Source organism: Chiloscyllium plagiosum, chromosome 11 (assembly GCF_004010195.1).
Source record: "Chiloscyllium plagiosum isolate BGI_BamShark_2017 chromosome 11, ASM401019v2, whole genome shotgun sequence".
Lineage (NCBI taxonomy): Eukaryota > Metazoa > Chordata > Chondrichthyes > Orectolobiformes > Hemiscylliidae > Chiloscyllium > Chiloscyllium plagiosum.
In genome coordinates this window covers 72756840-72779214 of record NC_057720.1, presented here as the reverse complement: position 1 = coordinate 72779214, position 22375 = coordinate 72756840, and the positions used below count along the sequence as shown (strand labels likewise).

The window sequence follows — 22375 nt, the reverse complement described above, 5'->3', positions numbered from 1 at the left end:
CAGCATGAGCAAAACCAACGTAGTATATAAAATCCCATGCAAGGACTGCACAAAACACTACATAGGACAAACAGAAAGACAGCTAACGATCCGCATCCATGAATAACAACTAGCCACGAAACGACACGACCACCTATCCTTAGTAGCCACACACGCAGATGACAAGCAACATGAATTCAACTGGGACAACACTACTATTATAGGACAAGCCAAACAGAGAACAGCCAGGGAATTCCTCGAGACATGGCACTTGTCCACAGATTCAATCAATAAGCACATCGACCTGGACCCAATATACCGACCACTGCAACGGACAGCTGGAACTGACAACCGGAAGGGCAGATTCAAACCACTACAAATGCTGGAGGAAAGATCACAGAAGCGCTTCACAGGAGGCTCCCAAGCACTGAGGATGTCACCTAGACAGGGGACGAAACGTCTGCAACACAAATTCCCAGCTCGGCGAACAGAACCACAACAACGAGCACCCGAGCTACAAATCTTCTCTCAAACTTTGAATCAATTGTAAAGCTTTGGCAATGGAAGTAATAAAAATAGTAAGAGTACTCCTTGTTAATTTAGTAGTTCTAAGGCATTTGGAATCTCTTCCAAGGTGTAAGCATGACCAGAGTACAGTATTAATTTAAAAGCTGACATCACTGACGGTTCAACACTTCCTCAGTGGTGCACAACAAATTGTGATTCACCCTAAATTGCATAATCATGTCTGGATTCAGGGCTCAGGTTAACTCGTGTACTCAATAGTACGACATTCAGTCCAATACATTTGGGGGACAAACAAAGCTAATATTTCAAAAAAAGCTAGCACTTACTGTCCCCTGGAGGTATGAACCAGCAGAGTAATCAGTGTTGACGTGGCTGGACAGATGCAATTCAGTGCCAGCATGGCATATTTGAATTCCTCTTCACATACAACGTGATCTAAATAAAAGCACACATACAGATAGCTGAAGCGATGCAACTAAAACAGTATGAAATTGTATTCACATATTAGTCAACTGTCTAAACATTATATGAAAGATATATTTAAATTTCACCCATCAGTGAAGAACTTATTCCTCAATGCATTCCAAAAATTGTGTGTAGTAGCAGGGGTTTACCCAAGCGATCTCATTACTGATTGCACTGGAGCAGCAAAAGTGCAATCCCAAGTAACTAGTTACTTGGCCAACAAACTCAACTCTGACCATACTACAGCAAAGGGAGGAGGGAGGTGATTCCAACTTGATAGTACGTCCTTCACAGAAGCTACGTAAGTAAGCAGTTAAAATTATCCAAGTTATTTACTCACCCTGAAGCCACCTAGAATTGCTGGGACCAAGGTTACTGCCCATTAGAAGGTAACATCTGTGTATACTCTTCCAAAACTGTGGGGTCTTTGGTCAAAATGCAAATTGAGGGCCTATGAAATCACTGGGGGCTGACTATAATTGTACTTCTGATCTGAGTAGGTAAGTTCTAAAGAGTCATACAAGCAATTTTCTATAACATGATGGTTGCGTTCTTGTGCAGCCCTGTGTTATAGAAAAAACATACATTAGAAAATGCACTTAAAATGTTGGTGTCGTAATTATGTTACAACCAATACATGTTTTAAAAGTTCAAGCTTTGGAAACAGTGTCCCCAATTCGTTAATCGCGTTACAGCAAATTTGCATTAACGAAATGTGCATTTATAGCAGAACGACCTGTACTGGACTTTAATCGTTGACTGATTCTCTTGCCCCAAGTCCTACCATACCTGCTGAGTTTCTCAACCCTTTCCACTTTTATTCCAGATCTCCAGCATCCCACAGTCCAATTGCCTTTATCTGTGACTTACCTGTCAGGCTGAATACAGTTGGGAATTTGAAGATGCCCAAACCACTTACTTAACTTCTGTGGCAAGCAGAATCAAAAATGTTCTTTCAAGTCTCCAATGGCCATGTTGATTCAGGATTTCTGAATATTTTCTCCCAAAATTAAGGGAAGTCTCAAGTAAAGTTCTTTATTGGTTTTGTACAGCCAATCAGTTACCCAAGCAGTAGTGATCTCCCGATCAGGGGACTGGTAGGTTAACTGTAAAAATCTCTTTGTTACTGTTAAAAGATCACAGCTTACAGCAACCGGTGAGGAAAGGTAAATTGGCTTTCTCTTCCATCCAAGTGGTTTACACCAGAGTGTAAAACACACCATCTACCTTTGCAGCTGTCCAAAAGTTTCTGCCAGTATTGTTAATACCCACAAGCTTTTCAGCTACTAAAATGTCAAACGCATGGCTGTCATCAGGCTGATAGCGTTTGGTATCCACAACCAGTCACAATTCCACAAACTAATCAGTGGCCTGCTGTCAGCCAAATTTCACTTTGTACACACCTCATGATATGGGCCCATCTCCAAATCACTGCTCATTGCTTGAACAAAGCAGCAGTGTAAACACAACTTACAAGGAGTTTCAGTCACTTGCTTTTTAGAAGTACAGCAATTCCTTCCTCTGTACTTGGTTTAAAAAGTTCTTTCTCCATCTCAAAGCACATTCAAAAATATAGAAAAATGAAAACAAATGTTGCCTTTACAGTGTAGCATGAGAAAACGCTGAACATATAAATATCTGTATGTGATATATTAGAGCAATTACCTTTCTATAGATCATAACAATGGAAACTGCATGAACAATAAAAACAGCCCACTGAACCACTATTAGGTCAACTATCCAAATTAATAAAACAACAGCATGCAAAATGAAAGAATATTTGTGATAAGAAAAGATTTGCCTGATGGACTAACACAATAAGACATTTATTTTTATGGTATATTGCTGACTAAGAATCTAATTTCTGCAGATAGCACTTTACCAATGGTAGCAATAATGAATAACCAGTGTTTTTACTCCAATTTTACTTCGGAACTACCTCATGGCAGACCAGACAATGGTATCAATGAAAAATAAGGAAATACAAAAGGTCATCTGCTGAGTTTTCCTTGATTAAATGCAAAACCACTAAGTTACAGTGAGGAGGGAAAGGGTACAGGGCAGGAGAGGGACCAAAGCATATTGAAAACTTTACATTGTGATAACACTGCTCATTTAGCAAGGTTATGCTGCCCTTGGCTTGTTTGTCCAGAGAGGTTGTAAAAGCTGCGATTCCGAAAAGCCTGGCTTTTGAAGGGTTTTTGGGCCAGTTTCATTGGATTTAGGACCATTCGGCACAGCCATTTTGGTGCGAGCGATTTGGCGCGGCATGTTTGGCGCAGCCTATTTTGCTGCAGACCCATTTAGGCGCAGAACTATTTTGCCGCAGATGTACGGCAGTCATCAATGAAAATCAACATAATAGTAGAATTATTAAATGGGTAGTTTCCAGTGGTTTGTAGTTATTATTAAAATAACTAGTCATCAAAGAAAAACAACTGGAGAGGGAACTTTACAAGTGATTAACGAGTGCCTGGAAAATTTGTCGGAAGCTTGCCAAGGAACGATGCCCAACAACAGAGCGCTGAAGAAAATGGTTCGTAGGACAAGGAAAGAAATTGGTGCTTACCCAGTAAATCCAAGAAATTTAGAAGAACTTGTAATTCCAGATAGCTTTAAAACATATTCTGTTAATGAATATAATGAAGACCAATTTTTACTAGCCGACAGCAGTAGCACCACCTGCAGAATTATTACATGTGGAAGAAAAAGGAATGCCGAGTTTCTGAAACAATCAAAAAAGTTATATGTTGATGGAACATGCAAAATTTCCCCACCTCTATTTTCACAAGTTTATGTTAGTTTAGGGGAAATACATAAAGATGTGTTCCCACTGCTGTATGGTTTACTCCCAAATAAGTTATGAACAACATATGATAAATTATTTGAAATGGTTCTGGAAATACAGCCTGAATGCCACCCTGACATTATCAACTGTGACTTTGAAATTGTACATCTCATAGCAGGGCACGATATTCCATTGAAATTAAAGAAATTCAGGGAATTTAACGGTTTATATTTTCTTTTTTTTATAAATTTAGAGGAACCACTGTTAGGAGAGGACTAATCACAGACTAAATGCAGTTGATACACAAATGACTACAAACCACTGGAAACTACCCATTTAATAATTCTACTATTATGTTGATTTTCATTGATGACTACCATGTATCTGCGCTAAAATGGGTCTGCAGCAAAATAGGCTGCGCCAAACAGACTGTGTCAAATCGCTCAGGCCAAAATGGCTGCACCGAATGGTCCCACTCTGAGTTTCATTATAGTTAACAGGTACTGCCTCAGGCAAAAGACATTAAGTTAAAAAAAACACTTGTACAGAGGAGTGGCCAGTTCTCCCAGCGTGGCTTTTCCCTGATTTGATGTGGTTTTTGGCAATCTGGTTATTCACTGAAATCAGTCAGGCAGTTTTGAGGCTGCTGATCTAAGAAACAGCTACATGGAAGAGGGTGCTCCATGCTGCCATCTCTCACTCTCACTCTCTCTCTCTCCTGTAAGACCCTGTGATTGATTTTACCTTTTGTGCCAAGGGGTGTTTATGGGGATTGTTGCAAATATTTGTAACAGCATCATTGAGTTAGGACAATCTGTAGGTTAAGTTATTCTGTATTCTGTTCTCTCTCATTTGTGTTTCATTCGGTAATCTTGTAACTAAATTTTGTTTTGTTTAATACGAAGCAGTTTGACCAGCTGCATCCCTCCTGGAATATCCGAGTTACACCTGCTTAAAACAACTAGAAAAGTTAGGGTCTGGACTACGTTCATGAAATGTTTTGAGGGGGTCTGGCCTGGTTCAAAACAACATCAAAATAAAGCTTTAGAAAGTGAATATTCAGTACAGCAGAGGGCATGAAGAAACTGTTTTAGGACAACAAAGACTGAAGACTGGAAGTAGAATTAGAATTCCCACAGTGTGGAAACAGGCCTTTTGGGCCAACAGGTCCTAACCGCCCCTCTGAAGATTATTCCACCCAGACCCATTACCATACATTTCCTCTGACTAATGCACCTAATCTATACATCCCAGAACTGTGGACAATTTAGCATGGCCAATTCACCTGACCTGCACATCTTTAGACGAAGGGAGGAAACCGGAGCACCCGGAGGAAACTTGCGCAGACACGGGGAGAATGTGCAAACTCCACACAGACAGTCACCTGAGGCTGCAATCAAACCCATCCCTGGTGCTGTGATGTAGCAGTGCGAACCACTGAGCCACCGTGTGTGATCTCAGCTGATTGAGTCGAAGAAGTTGTGACTTCTGTTATGGACCAGGCCAGAACCCCTCAACGTATTTTAAGAAGGTAGCCTAGACCCTAACTTTTCTTATTTTAAAGGCAGATGTGAAGTGGATATTCCAGGTGTGATGCAGCTGGTCAAACCACTCAGTTTTAAGCAAAACGGAATTAATTTAAACACTACAGTTCAAACATGAACAAAAAAAAAGCGAAATTCAGAAAAACAACTGTTGGAAAACTTTACTGACCCAACACAGCAACTTAACTAAGACTCTGTTCCAATCCATAAACACACCCCTTGGCAAAAAGGTAAATTCAAACACACGTTCTTCCAGGCAGAAGGGAACAACTTCCAAAGAGATTTCAGAGAAAACAAACAGTCTGGAACAATCTGCTAAAGCGTGCAACCTTTCTGGACTGCAGCAGCTTGTGACTGCTACAGCTAAACCAAACTAGAACGAAACTGAACTGGGATAACTGGCCACTCCCCTGCCATTGTTAAACTGGACACTTCCACACCTCTGCCTTTACGATCTCTCTTGAAAAAAAAACCAAGGACAAAATAACTTTTTTAAAGTGATGACAGCATTATGCTTCATGTGGCTTGAATGCAAAATTTAACTTGGCCCCCTACAGGCTGAAAAGCCAGGTGAAGAGCATCTGTTGGACACAGGGTTTCTTAAGAGGAAGGACTCCACCCTGCCCCTAATCCACAAACAGGCCTCCAGGCAAAATAGTACAGAGAAGGTTCACGTGGTTAATTCCGAAGAATGAGGGGACAGTCTTATGAAGAAACATGAGGCATAGTAAGGCTATATTTATTGATGTTTAAAAAAAAGAGGTGATTTTACTGGAACTTGAAGGACTGCAAGGGCGTTGACAGAGTAAATATTGGGAGGATGTTTCCACAAGGGACATAGCTTCAAAATATGGGATCTACCATTTAAGACAGAAATGAGAAGGAGTTTCTTCTTCAAGAGGTTATTTAATATTTGGAGTTCTCTTCCACAGAGAGCAGGAAAGACTGGATCATTCAATATATTGAAAGCGTTGAGTCAGATGGAATTTTCTTTGACAAAGGAGTCATAGGGCTCATGTGGGATGGATATAAAGGTGCAGTAAAGACCACAAGCAGATCAGCCATGATTTACTGAATGGCAGAGCAAGTTAGAGGGGCCAAATGGCTTACTCCAGCTCTCATTTCTTATGATGTTACAAGAAAAGGTCTATAAGTTGCTCTTAACTGGCCAATTAAGGAAGACCAATTTGTGATTTGTCACAACCAGTTAAGGAGGGATAAATCGGGTCCCTCATTTCTACCTTCCCAGTTGGATGAATCAAGAGTTTAAGGTTTTTTGGCATATGGCTATACCTTTCTTGAATGAAAACATAAGTAATTAATTTTTAACTGTGACAGTAATGAAGCAATCACAGGTTTTTGTTGAGTTAAAGAAGGAAGAGGTGATTACCTGCTAACTCTGGAGAGATGGGGCGGCATGGTGGCTCAGTGGTTTCCACTGCTGCCTCACAGTGCCAAGGACCCGGGTTCAATTCCCGCCTTGGGCAACTGTCTGTGTGGAGTTTGCACATTCTCCCCGTGTCTGTGTGGGTTAAGGTGCTCCAGTTTCTTCCCACAGTCCAAAGATGCGCAAGTTAGGTGAATTGGCCTTGCTAAATTGCCCGTAGTGTTAGGTGCAGGGGTGAATATAGGGGAATGGGTCTGGGTGGGTTGCTCTTCGGAGGATCAGTGTTGACTTGTTGGGCTGAAGGGCCTGTGTCCACACTGTAGGGAATCTAATCTAATCTAATCAGAGCTAAAGGTACAATGTCAAGCTAAAGGCCTTTGGACAATCTTCGACATAAACACACAAAGGTACAAAATTGAAAGGAATAATGTTCAGCACGAGAAGAAAACTCCTTTTGTGGCCTTGGTCTCCTTGAGGAATAAGGGTGGAACCTAAAGCCACTCTTGTACTGTTGATTTCTGAAATAATCGGCAGTAAACAATATTGTGGTTATCTTTTAAGTTCTCATTTCCTGATTTTGCTTTTTAGTGTTGTCACCAGGCTTTAATGCTTGATAGAGAGTGGGAGTGGAAGAGGAAGAGAAACAGAGGTCTTTCCAGCCTGCTTCAGTGCTGTAATCAAAAATTCATCTCTTTTGCTTTTGCCAACGGAGTCCTCAAAATTGTATATGCATCCCATGTCTGTGGGAGTTAAGTTTTCAGGCTTGATAATTGTAGGCAAGGCACTAGCTTCAGCATATGGAGATTCCCACATTGGTGTAGAGAGTAGAATGCCTTCTCACACTACACAAGGGAGAAGTTTTCTAGCTAGTTCAATCACCGTTGGGCATAAAGTTATCTTCTGTTCATGCTTTTATTTATTTATGCATAATAGTTTCATGAAACATAGCTAGCCTGCATGCTCAAATGATACTCGTGGCCATTTTTAGTAAGTACTTTTGGTCCTTTTGTAAAATTCATTTTAGTCCATTAAAGACATTAAGTCCCATGTATTAAAATGGATAAAGGAATTTACATCTTAATAATCTATACCATTATGACACATTAAATTACACACCCCCACCCCCAGCAATTTCACTGAATTTAGGCCACTTCCAGTCCCGAAGAGAGGATCAAAGAGTCCAGTCACCTGCTCCAGCGATTCTTTTATCGACAAACTCCGAAAAACAAAAGAACATTGTTCTTCCAGTTTCAAGAGTTTGATGGAGCATTATAATTTATATGTAATTTTACTGCAGTGTTTGACTATAGGGTTCTATCCTGCAAAGGCATGTTGCCAATTTTTGATCAGCATTGCTTAAGGAGGGGCATGGGGTTTATAAGGAGGCATGAGGTTAATAACTGGGTTGTGTGAGGGATGAGGGTTTGAGAGCTTGTATTCAATTTTAAAACCAGTCCGATATCTCAGGAAACTATGGCAGACCCCACTGCCTGTCGGCCTACCCATCTGCCCACTTACTACTGCCTTGGATTTGCCTCCTGAGGAATCTGGTCCATATCCCAGCCCCCACTTTCTCCAGGAAGTTTAAAAAAAAACAGTAGCTGGGAGCACATTGAAAAAAGACAAGTCTGCCAGGTCAAGCCATGTATCCCAACTTGACTTTCCCTCCTCCCCATTAAAGTCCAACCCAATGTGTTTAATCGTTTTCAATGGAAAGTCAATCAAGATAACCTTACAAATATATTTTCTTATAAATATCTGCATAGTTATTTACATTTAACCGAGTTATTAATTGATAATTATTAATTTATACTATGTCCTGCCAACAGGCCTTTGAGTTAATGCTCACCTTACCTTCTTTATCAAATCTATAAATCAGCCTATTCACATACTTTATGTTGCATCTGTTCCTAAAATGTGCTGCTGACATTTTATTTGTGCTATCAAGATGATCACCAATTTCCACTTCAGTAAAATTGCTCAACTTCACCCCACCTCAGTTCACCTGCTGCTAGAACCCTCACTGTGCCCTCTTTACTTCTCGACTTGACTATTCCAGTGCATTCATTGCATCACCAATAAATTGGAGGTCATCCAAAACTCAGCTGCTCATTGGCTCCCTGTCAGGCTGGATCGAATCCATATGCAAATACTTTGGCTCCAAAAACAGGTCACAAAACCATCTGCCAGGCACAGAGTCATGAGGGTGATGGATTACTCCCCACTTGCTTGATGACTGAAACTTCAACAACATGCAAGAAGCTTGGCACCATACAGAACACAGCTGCCCACATAACTGGCATCACAGCTACCACATTCAACAATCACTCCCTGCACCATCAGTGCACGGTAACAGCAGTGTGTACCATCTAAAAGATGCACTTCACTAACTTTGCGAAAGAGCAAGAAATCTTGACCGGGGTCAAAGACTCAGGAGGCAGGCAGGACTCAGGTAGATGGGAGGTGTTATTCCTATTCAAGCAATCACCAGTTCATGCAGGAAGAGGGGCAAACATCTTCCCCAAATCTGGCCTCGATGGGAGAACACAGTTGTTCCCTTAATCTTTGGCTCAGATCGGAAGAGCGATCAATGATACTCTGGTTTTTTTACAGTGAAACATAGCAGTTTTTATACAGTACGGTAATCACATACAACGTGGTCACTGTATCTGTCCCTTTATTTTATACATCCAAATCTATGAAACACCTAATCAATGTTGGGCATTCCTATGGACAGCCTCAGGTCCCCGTGATCTCATGGTGTTTAACAGACATTGTCATTGTCAGGCCTTGGGATATTTCAACACATCCTATTAATTCACATTTCAAAATTTGGGTATGTCCCCAGACTTGCATATCTCTCAGGACTACTTGAATTCTGTTGCCCCTTGTATTCCTTTGCTATCTCTATCAAATTCTGTTACTCCCCATATTTTCCCACTGTCTCCTTTATATATACATTTATAAAAACAGTTGGTTCTAACTAACTGCTATAAGATTCATAACATTAATTTCTATTATAAAGGCAATTATATGTAAAGTTTTATAGCTACTGCTACTGTTAGCACTTCTTAGTTAACGAATTGCAAGCACTTTATTCTGTACAGGACATGTCAGGCATCTTTTTCAGTCAGAAGGAAAACGTTTTCTGAGACAAATTAACTTTCACATCTATGTTTGAATGTTTCTCCTAATGCTTCTAATATATTTTAGTTATATATGTGTATCTATAATTACACTGAAATCTATCTCTGCGATTGTCTGAAGAATCTTTAACTAGAAGCTATTTCTTAACATTGTAAATTACTTAAAAGAAACAAGTGATTACTAGAAAATAACTTTAGCTGTCATTTTCACAGCTGCACAATGAGTTAGGCTGGCTGTCTCATGGACTGAGACTAACTGGCGCTGTTCACCTAATGGGGCAACATCCTTTCATAAATAAGGCTTGAATGAATCATTTGACATGGTTTAATTAACTTGTGTCTATCCATATACATCCTCCTATCGAATTGTCTCTGTCAGATGTTTGTGCAGGATCTCCCATTCCTCTTGGAGTAGCCCTATTCAAAGGTACCATTGTGTTTCATTTAAATGCTGGAGCAGGCATTTAATTCTGTTTATTACTTGTCTGCCATTTTGTGCCTTTCAAATATGGGCAGACCTTACATCCTCCAAAATTATCTCCCAGTTCCTAACAATTACCATCTAGAAGGACAGCGGTAGCAGATACATGGGAACACCAATTCCTGCAAATTCCCCTCCAAGTCATACACGATCCTAACTGGGAATTAGATCTCCAATCCTTCACTGCTGCTGGATCAAAATCCTGGAACTTCTTTCCAAACAACATTGTGGCTCTAAGGGCTGCAGCAGTTTAAGGCGGCAGCTCACCACCACATTCTTTAGGGCACTTAGGGGATGGGTAATAATCACTGGCCTAGCCGGTGAATCCCACATCCCATGAACAAATTAAAAATAGCAACATTGTGCATTTGAAATTCTGATCCATGTTTTCAAATCCCTCCATGGCCTCACTCTTCCCAGTCTCCTGCAACCCAACAACCCTTCCAAATATCTGCACTCACCTTATTCCGATCCATTGTGCACTCACTATAATAATTGCTTCATCATTATTAGCCTCCAGTTGCATAGAAAGACTCCATAAACAGCAACATGGATTGACCAGATAATCAATGCTTCATGGTGTTAGATAAGTGATAGACAATGGGTCAGAACACCAAGGAGAACTGTCCTGCTCTCTTTCAAACAGGATCACAACACAGTTGCAAAGGCAAAAGGGATTTATGTTCAAAAAACTTTTTCAGATTTTCATCTGAAAGATGGTGCCTCAAATAATGCAGCATCCCTCAGTTAAACAGTGTACCTAGATTTTCAGCTCTAATTGGTCGCCTCATTATAGAAAAGATGTGGAATCTCTAGAAAGGGTGCAGAGGAGATTTATCAGGATGCTGTCTGGACTGGAGGACATGTCTTATGAAGAAAGTTTGAGGGAACTAGAGCTTTTCTCATTGGAGCAAAGAAGGATGAGAGGTGACTTCTTAGAGATGTACGAGATGATAAGAGGCATAGATAGAGGGGATAGCCAGAGACTTTTTCTCAGAGTGGAAATGGCTATCACGAGGGGGCATAATTTTAAGGTGATTGGAGGAACGTTTAGAGGAGATGTCAGAGGTAGGTTCTTTACAGAGAGGGGTGGGTGTGTGGAATGCACTGCCAGCAGTAGTAGTAAAGTCAGATACATTAGGGACATTTAAGCGACACTTGGATAGGCACATGGATGATAGTAAAATGATGGGTATGTAGGTTAGTTTGATCTTAGAGTCAGACATCGAGGACCAAAGGGGCTATACTGTGTTCTTTAACTTCTGAAATTGGGCTTGAAATGTCAGCCTTTTGACTCAGAAATGCATGTGTTATCTTTAAATCCCAGAGAAGAACTACACCTGAGTTCACTTGTGAATTTGTACATTTGGTGACTCATTTATATTACATCTTGATATTATCTTTATAAAGAAATATTGAAAGAAAAAGGCTGTAAGCTGAATCTAATTATGTTTGGCCAAGTTTCTGTTAAACAAGGGTTTTGGAGGGATTTTCACCATGAGAACTAGCCAGTTTTCTCACCGTATCTCAGCAGACTCAGTTCATTAACCAGCCTTGTAGCACCCTCTCATCCTATTCTATTCCCATTGGACCACGGGTGGCTCACAGAACAACTGACTACTCAGCAGCTATCTCAGAACTGATCAACATCCCTAGCACTGATGCCAACTTCAAAAAGCCTGTTGTGCCCAGTGATAAGCTGTATTCGTCCAGAGCTTCCCAGTACAGTTCCTGGCATTTGTTCTGGACTGTGGCACTCAGAGAAACTGGCACCAAACTGGAGGTCCTACTGGATGAGTGGTGCACAGTGTGGGATGTCTTCCTGTCCCCGGACCAAAAGAGGAGGGCATAAACCCCAGATCTCTCCAAACCGGTCTGAAGTTGTTCGCATTCCCATACCCCCCCCACCTCTACAGTCTCAGCCATCTGGAGGAAGTGTTGGGAGAAAGTCCTTCTGCCTCTGCCAGCGTTTGTGTCACCAACCTCTCTCTAACACCTTACACTCACTCCATCTCTACCCACCTCCCACTAAGGCTCATGCTCTACTCTCACTATTGACCCAAACATCTTCCCTCACTTACTGTCACCCAACCCAACCCCTCCCCCACCCCGACAACACTAACCCTCCGTGCCCTCTGCACTGCCTACTCATTGTTCAGGCCACCTCCCACCCACACCAAACGTAAAAACTGCACCAGCCATTTCATCTCCCTTAATATCAGGGTCTCTTTGTCTCTCTCATTCCAGATGGAAAACAATACAAAAAAAGTGACAGAGAGTCAAGACCAGTATTGGCTGCCCAGATTCAGCTCCTTGGCCCTTAAATGGATAGCATCCAGACTCTGCCCGCTCCACTTGGCTGACTGACTGTACCCAAGCCCCTGGACTGGTAACAGAGGTTGCTTTTGACTTACAGTGCCAGGATACCCTGACTGAAAACTATCTCCCCGGACCTGACTGAGGACTGCAGACCACCATGTCAAACTTCTGGCTTTGGGTTGCGCTAAGTGGTGAGGCAGTAAAGCAGTACTGTGAGCTTGGTATCTCTTACCGAGGGGGGGTAAAGCACAGGAGGGCAAGACAAGGCAATGTAAGCGAGTGTCCAGGTATACTCAGAGTGATGTGATGGAGAGAAGTGAGCAAACAGCCTGGAGATGCAGCCTGGTCCAGTCCATGAGCTGTGTCAATTTTCCTGAGTGTACAGTGTTCTGACAGCCACATTGCAACACAGGAGTATCCAATAAGTGCACTACATATGGGCGATGAGGGTTCTTTGAGACTGGCATATGCCAGATGCCAGGGTCTGTGGATGCAGGGTGACATGTGGCTGGTGTCCTGAAAGGCCTCCTGTCCAAAACTGAGACCTTTGGAGAAAGCAACGAGTTGGAGTTGCCAGATACCTCTTCTGATTTCCGTGTTGAGAATCCTCCAAGTCATAGAGTCATAGAGATGTGCAGCATGGAAACAGACTCTTCGGTCCAACCTGTCCATGCCGACCAGATATCCCAATCTAATCTAGTCCCACTTGCCAACACCCGGCCCATATCCCTCCAAACTCTTTCTATTCATACAGCCATCCAAATGCCATTAAATGTTGCAATTGTACCAGCCTGTTTGTTTGGTGCATTTGGTAAGATAAGTTCAATATTAATGAGGCAAGTCCATGCTGATAATTGTTCACAAGCAATTACCCCTTGAAGTAGAAGCCCATCCCTGCTTAGCAAGAAACCCACTTCAATGCTGGACAAATGCATAAAGATGCAGCTAGATACTCCCAACATCGAGGAAGGCCTCACTGGACTGATGCTGCCACAAATCTCCCCATAACCCATGTTATTAAAGTCCCTGAAAGATTCTGCCTTATGTCAGCTATCCAGGTCTGAAGAGACTTGTTTCCAATTTGTTGTCTTTGGGGTCTATTGCTTACTTCATTATTCCAGCACTCAATCTCTTAGCCTCCTTTGACATGCTCATCCTTTCACTATCTAATTTTACTCCGACTGATTCATTGACTAAGTGCCCTTTGCTCAACAGCAATTACCCACCTATACAGATTAAGTTGCAGTGAAGAAGGCTGAGTTCCCATCAGTCAATACAAACTGAAGTAAAACAACGAGCCTGGGTGGAAGGGGCTTCTGAGGTTTCCACATCAACTGTAGGCTGGTCCGGTTTCACTGAAGGTATAACGAGCAAGTTATATTCTCTGCTGCAACTAAACATAGATATAGCACAAAGCTCTGAAACAGCCCTTACTGTTACTATGTCATTCAGCTTTTATACAACAGAATTCTTCAAGGTAATGGCAGGGGACATCTGCAGAATAAGCCAATCTATGGACTATTTCAGCGTGAAACATGCGACTGATATCACATTTGCCAGGGGAAACATCATTAACGGTTTTCTCACGGAGAAACCAAGTGAAGAGTACAGGAAATGTTTATCGATCATAAAGACATCTCAAGGGCACAATTCATCATTCGCATCTTACAATTAAGATAATGCCTTCCCATTCAGAAAAGGATTCCACTCAGTTCGCAATTGCCAGTTTCAGGTACTATCCTACATTTAAGTGTTCATTATCCAGGGTCCACCCACAAGGTTTACAATCTGATGTAAACATGCAGATGAAAATAAATTTGCTTCAAAATAACTGGGTAAGCATTCTAAACAAAATGTTTGAAAATATTTTGATGTTTCCCAGCTGAAACCCCAGTGTAACCAAGGAAAAATACCATGATTCAATACTATATAAATCCAACAAATTAATGAGAATGAAGACTTCAGGTCTGGAATTATTAAACTGAATTTCAATTTTGTGCCAAGAAGGTTTCCCATTTGGTCACCATTTTTGTGTATATATGCTTTGTACCTATAATGTAGATATATGTTATTGTACTTGGCACTCCCCTTCAGCAATTTAACATCTAAATCCAAACATTAGGAAAGGCTGAGGCACTTGGGGTTGTTTTCATTGGAGAAAAGAAGGTTTAGGGGTGACTTGATAGAGGTGTATAAGATGATTAGGGGTTTAGATAGGGTCGACAGTGAGAATCTTTTTCCACGAATGGAGTCAGCTATTACAAGGGGGCATAGCTTTAAATTAAGGGGGGGTAGGTATAGGACAGATGTTAGGGGTAGGTTCTTTACTCAGCGAGTCGTGAGTTCATGGAATGCCCTGCCAGTAGCAGTGGTGGACTCTCCCTCATTATGGGCATTTAAGCGGGCATTGGATAGGCATATGGAGGATAGTGGGCTAGTGTAGGTTAGGTGGGCTTGGATCGGCGCAACATCAAGGGCCGAAGGGCCTGTACTGCGCTGTATTCTTCTATGTTCTATGTTCTATTTAACACTACTGCAAAATCAATTGCAAATATAAGCTTTATAAGAGTCATTGTACAAGATGTTCATTTTGCTCACGAATGGCACAGTATGCCTGTAGATGACACTGAATTTGAACAGACATCAGAAGTCCCTGTTGACAGGTCTGCTAAACGTATGGAGGCAGCTGTCTGTCAGATGAAAGCCAAAAGCCATTACTCTACAGCCCATAGCAAACTTTGGACTACTGTAATCCTTGCATATGATAGATACCATGTCAAAAATGTTGTGTGGCTCTTTTCCCCTCACATACTCCAAACTGTGCGCATGCGTCATATTTCCTGTTCAAATCGTTAGCTGCAATAATTTGGAATCATATAGTTGAAACAGTGCATCACATATCAAAGTCAAGCAACAAATCTAAAGTTAAAACATACTTCTGTCAGGGAAAAATTACTGATTAAAATTATCAACTCATTCACAAGAAGTTCTTCATTGTTGGGTGAGTAGCATCTTACTGTTCTATTTCGCTAAACAAGTTACCTGCGAATTTGACATGGAATTTATTCTCCGGTTTCAGTATCTGAACGTAGAGGGGACACTTTGGTGCAAAGTCTTTGACAGCCCATGCTCTCAGGATGGTTTGATGATCCTGGGTTAAAATACAACAAAAATACATCTTATTTGATGATGGGAATCGATGTGGGAAGATGAAATGGAAGACAATTATGACATGTAAGCTGACACTAATAACGAGCTAAATGCACACAAACACATGTGACCTAATGCACTGGGAATTACAACTAAATGTAGTCTTCAGATCAATCTTACTGTTAACCTGATACATCCTCAGTTCCGTTGTTGAAGGAGTTAATTTACACAAATTAATTGCCTCTGTTGAGAGTCTATTATTAATTCCTCGGGATAATTTTCTAAAAATATCCTCTGTCATGTCAAGGCTCCTTAAACTATTGGAAGCAAACCAATTTATTGATGTAGAAAGCAGTCAGTGAAAGGGAAGTAATGAGAGTTTTGAGTAAACATATATTCCAAAATTCCGGTTAATTTAACTCTGAAAGGACAAGTATTGAGAGATTAAATAAATTTATGTTCACGATAAACCAAAATGTATGTTGGCTTGGGCAACCAATCTTCTATGGAATTTCATCCTTGCTGCAGTTCTAACACCTTTGAAATGGACAAAAATTTAACAGCATGATTTCTATAGGCACAAGAGCTTTGGGTTGATCTCTTGTTTAGAATGACTGGAAAATTATCATTGACACCAATATCTTCCCACTGGTACTCTGTCAAAAATCTATCTGAAAATACTCATAGCTAGAGTCACAACTTTGGATATAGGTGTAAATGAATTAATCTTTTTCAAGATGGGAGCGAGGGAGTTGAGAAGTGGAAAAAAACTTTGGGAAGTGCTCTTTCATTCCTGTTACAAACAAAATAGATCCTTAATACCTAACATTTGCCAATGCTTTAAGCATGTAAAAATTAGAAACCAATTTGGAAAACATTAAGTTGAGATTGTGTTTTTAACATGCTACTGTCACTGTTTTGCTAATAATATTACATTGAATGTAACAAACACATGGATCAAACAGATGATCATGGAACTAGACTTAAAACTATTATTTTGATGATCATGAAAACTTAATAATAAGTAATTGATCTTGACTGTAACCCATTAAATCTGATAATTCCTCAAACAGAAAGGGTTGAACACAAACCAAAAGAGAAATGACTTTTAATGTCATGGAATTGGTCAAATATGTATTTATCAAATGCTACATTCCTATATTAAGCCAAGCCTATCTGGCCAAATGTCCCTTCAGTACCCTCCAACAATTTCAGCTCAAAGACTCGAGTGTCTATTTCTTGGTGTGTAGCAAATCAAGTTCATCTGTCAATTCAGTCTTTTAACAATTCAGAATTAACTGCATTAATTCTAGTTTCTCAAACATTCCAATGTAAAATTCTTCTCTTCACATTGAAACTTCTTCCTGAAGGGTAGTGGCTTCCACTAATGGGGCAATCTTGAACAAGCAGGCGTAGTTACAGAATAAGGGGACACTCATTTAAAACTGAGATGTGAAGGAATTTCTTCTCCTAGAGGGCAGGAAATATCTGGAATTCTCGACGTCAGAGCATATTGGAGGCTGCGCCACAAAGTATTGAAAGAGGATTTGGGTAGGGCTTTGAAATACCAGGGAGTTGAAGAGCAGAATGAGCTGTCATAAATGAAGAGTTGAGGCCTGGGGTGGATCAACTGTCACCTTGTTGAATGGCGGGGTCATCTTGAGAGGCCGAATGGGCTCACCCTAGCTCCTACAGTTGTTATCCGAAAACGTCTTCTTCCTATCACCGTAATACCCAGCATACAAATCCAGCAGCTACATCAGCATTCAACAACTTTCAAAACACCTAGATTAACAAACTCCAGGCATTTTACCATGAAATGAAACTGAAATCCTGAACAGCTATGGTGACCACCACTTTATTCGTAAAAGACATTATGAATAACCTAAGTTTAAAAACAGGAAATACTTGGCAGATATTACAAAACTAAGTTAATGGGCAGAGTCTTGTGGCCTCTTAGAGTAGGGTGATAGATGGCAGAGGACCCCACTGTGTGTAAAATTCTTTTGAGGTCAAGGTCACTAGCTCATGGCATTACTACCAATTTTATGCTCCCTCAAGCCATTAAACAGACCATTCACTGGTGGGGTAATTGAGGGTCTTAATTGGTCAAGAGCTTCACACCATTCCCACCCCACTGCATTTTTCCCATGACATATGGAGGCCATGCTAAATGGGTAGCCTTAACACTCTTCACTTCTTCAGTTGGGTTTTTGGGCAAGGCTGGGGTACTTCCTTCACATCAGAGGCCTCACCCCCAAGGCTTCACCTCCTTGGCTCCCCCACACATTCCCAGTCTGTCCACCTGAGTCCCTTAATCCTCCTACCCAGACCTGTTAGGCTAGTCCTGTGAACACCACTTCCACTACTTACGTCCCCATTTGGCTCTGGGCTCAGCAGCGGCTACCAGCCCAGAGGTGTTCCTGGCACCAGTGAGCTGATGGCCTTTGATTATGCTGACTGTTTTTGGAGGTCTTATATCCAGTCTTCTCTCTTCAGATGAGGATGGAAGGTTATTCCTGAACCAATTAAGCTCGACCTCATTACCTTCCATGCAGTTCTCCCATCCACACAGCCCTGTAAAATCCCTCTGCTAAATTAGTGTCCACCCATACCCCATCCTTTGCCCTCACATCAACTGACCAAGTATCTACTATAGGTGGATCTCAGAACCCAATCTAGATGATATAATGTTTTGACTGTCCGTTGCAGAGTTCTTTTCTAAAAGTTTCAAGAAGCCCACTTACATTTCTTCGTCTAAGGTAATCATTTATAACCACAAACATTGTTAAAGTGCTACAAAAGGCTATAACAACAAGCACTGGGATTCACCAAAATCCCAGTTCAAAGAGTCTATAACAACTTGGAGCTGTCAAACAAACTATGAAATGGTATGCACTCTATTCAGATGATGGCAGGTTATGAAATCAGCCATGCTGCACTAATCCAATGATGGGAGCCCTCTGATCTAGATCTAGCGTGAAAAAGCTATTAATTTTATTTTTAAACACTCCAGGCAGCTTTGCTTCCTCACATATTTAAAGGGCAGGACTTCTAAGCACCTGCTTGTCAGCTTCCTTTGATAGTTTCTTTTGATACTCTTGACAGTTCTGTGTAGGTTCACAGTTACAAGGAGTTAATGTGCCTTTTACACATGCTTGTGCCTATTTTTAACAATCCTAAAGCATACAACCTCCCTCAAAGATGTCCCAGGACCATGTTTATTGGGATACCTTACATCTCCAAAAGAGGACTCTGGTTATCCAACAAAAATTATAAAGCTCAGTCCTGTTCATCGTCTACAACTGACAAATGTTGCAAATTCTATACTTTGGTTGTGAAGCTCAGACAGGACAAAAGTTAAAAATCACACAACACCAGGTTATAGTCCGACAGGTTTAATTGGAAGCACACTAGCTTTCCAAAACAGGACAAGAGGCAGCTGCTGATTTACGTTAGCAGCTGCCTCCTCCAAACACCCAGATCCAGGATGCAATCTGCACACGAAGATGGTAGGTGCTTCAAATGTTCAGCTTCCTGCACTGTTTCCACACTGAAAATGCAGTCAACTATCTTTGCAAGCACTTTTAAAATCATAGTATTAAAAGTTTCTCTTTTATAGATGAAAAAGTCTTATAGCAAATACGTCTTCTTGCTCCCAGCTCCCAATGGGTTTGAACTTCCCCATTTTGCTGAGTAGTGACTTCAACAATCCAGCTCCAGGGGTGTCGTTTACCTTAAAGAGTTTTTAAAATCTACTAGCCATAATAAATGATGGTTCTTCCTCTCTGGTCTTGCCAAGATGAATCTCCTGGAGTCTGTGGATAATGTGGATATGTCTCTTTGACTAGAGATCATCTTCTCCTGAACCCAGCTGCAGCAGACTGTGGGGCTGATTATAAACACAAAGAACTGCAGATGCTGGAAAGCGGAAGCAAAAAACAGGAAGTGCTGGAGAAACACAGCAGGTCTGGTGGCATTTGTGGAGGGGAATATCAACGTAAACCTCTGAGTCTAGCAACCATATATCAGACCGGCTGAGTTTCTCCAGCAGTTTCTGTTTTTGTTCAGAAACAATGATTAGCTGTTTTAGGCATCCATGCTTTTTTGTTGAATGCAATACAAAACCCCCTCTGATCAGAAACAAAAAAAAATCTTGTCCAAGCATATTCACAATATTTCCACAGGGCCACTTGGTACTTTGAAAAGTTTGAGCATCACATGACTATTGGTCCTGAGAAGAAAGTGGTGGCTTATCTACCATTGAAAGCAATAAGACAATAGAGGGCTCCAAGAGAAGAAATGAAGGAGTATTCAACAAAACTGTAGACAGAGTAAACTGTACTGTGGTGAGACAGTAGGCAAATAAACAGCAAAACATTTGTCAGGACCCCAAAAAATATTAATCTGGCACAAAAGGAAAGCACTACCCAACAGCAAGCATTGGAAGGAATCACAGTTATGCTGGCAGGGTCAAGTATTATCAACAAGCTCCATGTCTGCAGTAGATACTGAACTGCGAAGCTTAATGAGAAATTGTTGCTGTTGACAACATTCAACACACATACAAGGCATGTGTAACTGATAATATCCTGAACTATGGTGCAGATTAAAAGATCATGACTGCCCCAGTGAAGCCGCACAGAGAATCAGGAAGCCTGGGATCACGCTTAATGCAAAGGCATTATGGAAGTGACAGAATGCCAATTCACTGGAATGATGCTCATTTCAGACTGAATCAAGAAGAGTCCTTAGAAAAGCATTGTTATCTTGGACAAGAAAGCTCTGCAAGACAAGGGAGTCAAGAAGTTCCCTTGGACTTGATCCATTAAACAAGCTCTTTCATACCTCACAGGCCAAAGCAAATGGCAAACCTATGGGAGCTAATGAAAGAAGGTCCTGTGAAGCAAAGGTCAAAGTTACATGAGAGGAGCTTCAAAAAACTCAAAGCAGCCCTCGCATCTGTCATTTAAAACAAAGGTATACCTGTCACTCTGAAAGTCAATGCAACTACACAAGTACGAGAACAGCTATGCATAAGAGGAAAGAACGAGTGCATGTGCATCCAAAGCATCAGCTGGAACCAGATTTGACAACATGAAAACAAAGCATTTAATAGTTGTGCATGGGTGTGAGAAATTCCATGCATTTCTGAATGGGAGAAAGTTCATATTGGATCATGAGTGATTATTGCCTTATGGCGCAAATCTACAGGAAAAATCAGTGGAGAGCACCAGCAAGATTGCAGAAGTTACCACTGGGGGTTTGAATTTATAATTTCACTCTGAAATACAAGCCAGAAAGAGAACTGCTGATAGCAGCTGCCCTATTTGACAGAAAACACAAAATAAAAAGAACAACAATATAAAGATTTAGCACCTCATAAATGTTATGCCACCATAACTGTGTCAAAGTAGAGATGGGATCTGTAAAAACAAAGAGTTATAAGACAATCCCTCAGCAAGTGGTCTAGGGATAGTCAGAGAAGAAGACATAGCCAGCACTAAGGCAGTATTGGTCAATGACAGCTGATAGCTCATTAGACTGGATCCAGACTCAAATCATTGGACTCAAAATGACGCAGAGAGAACTCCTCGGAAGATAAAGGAGGTCACGTGGAAATGGAGGAGTGCAAACTTATAGCCAGGCGAGCTGAGCACTGGATAGCATCTATATCATTGTTTGGGTTGTATGGTATGGATGGTATCCTCACATGATGAATACCAGAAACACTAAATACACAGCAAAAAGGGAGCTACTATCTACTGAGGTATCAGCCCGACTATGGCATACTACAGATTCCAATTTCACACACAGTCAAGAATGACATTGCATGTTAGCAGATTATTACTCAAAGACTTCTTATAACAGAAAGATAAAAAATATTATAGAGCATTCGGCAATATTAGCTGTTTGCTGAGCTTGGGATTCCTGAAAAATGAGTTTGTGATCATGGAACCCAATTCACCTCTGGAACATTTAAAGAGATTACTAAGTGAGTTTCACATTGTTATGTCGTCAACCGATAGGACACATTTTTAATAAAAATACAAGCAGGCAGTCAAGCGATTTCTCACGAAATGTCAAGAATCAACATTGAAGATCCAAACATTGATTTATTCTCATCCCAAGAACCACCTCCAACAGTTGAAATAAAATTATCCTGCAGAGCTACTTAATAACGGAAAGTACAAGATATAAATTCTGTAAGACCAGGAGGAAGGAAGGTAACAAGTGACAGATGCACAGATGGGAGCTGGTCAACCCTCCTGCAAGCATGTGAAATCTTTACTTGACGTATTCAGAGGGTAGACGGCACAGGATCTCGTCATCAAAACCTAAAGCATACATCACCCAGACCAACTGGTAAGCAAATGAGTGGGAACAGAGTTCATGTTCAACCCACATCCAAGCTGGGCAAACAGAAAAGGTCACCATCAACACCAGCAATATCACTCACAAGAGAGGTGACGCCAACACCTTCATCAATGAGTGGTGCAACATCAGCAAGTGATAAGCAACAAAACAAGCAAATCTCCAATATCACCAGGGCCACTACATTGAACCAGTTAAGTAGTATACTGTGTA

At 41.1% G+C, this 22375-nt stretch overlaps 1 protein-coding gene across 2 annotated transcripts in view; it reads right to left on the bottom strand.

Moving 5' to 3' along the window:
- kcnt2 (potassium channel, subfamily T, member 2) overlaps positions 1-22375 on the bottom strand; it is a 689705-nt gene that overhangs the window by 298965 nt on the left and 368365 nt on the right. For both annotated transcript variants that reach the window (XM_043699803.1, XM_043699804.1), the window contains exons 15-16: positions 15680-15788; positions 834-942 (exon numbers count right to left, since the gene is read on the bottom strand). In XM_043699803.1, the coding sequence (XP_043555738.1) occupies positions 834-942; positions 15680-15788 (218 nt within the window). The remainder of the gene's footprint in view (positions 1-833; positions 943-15679; positions 15789-22375) is intronic.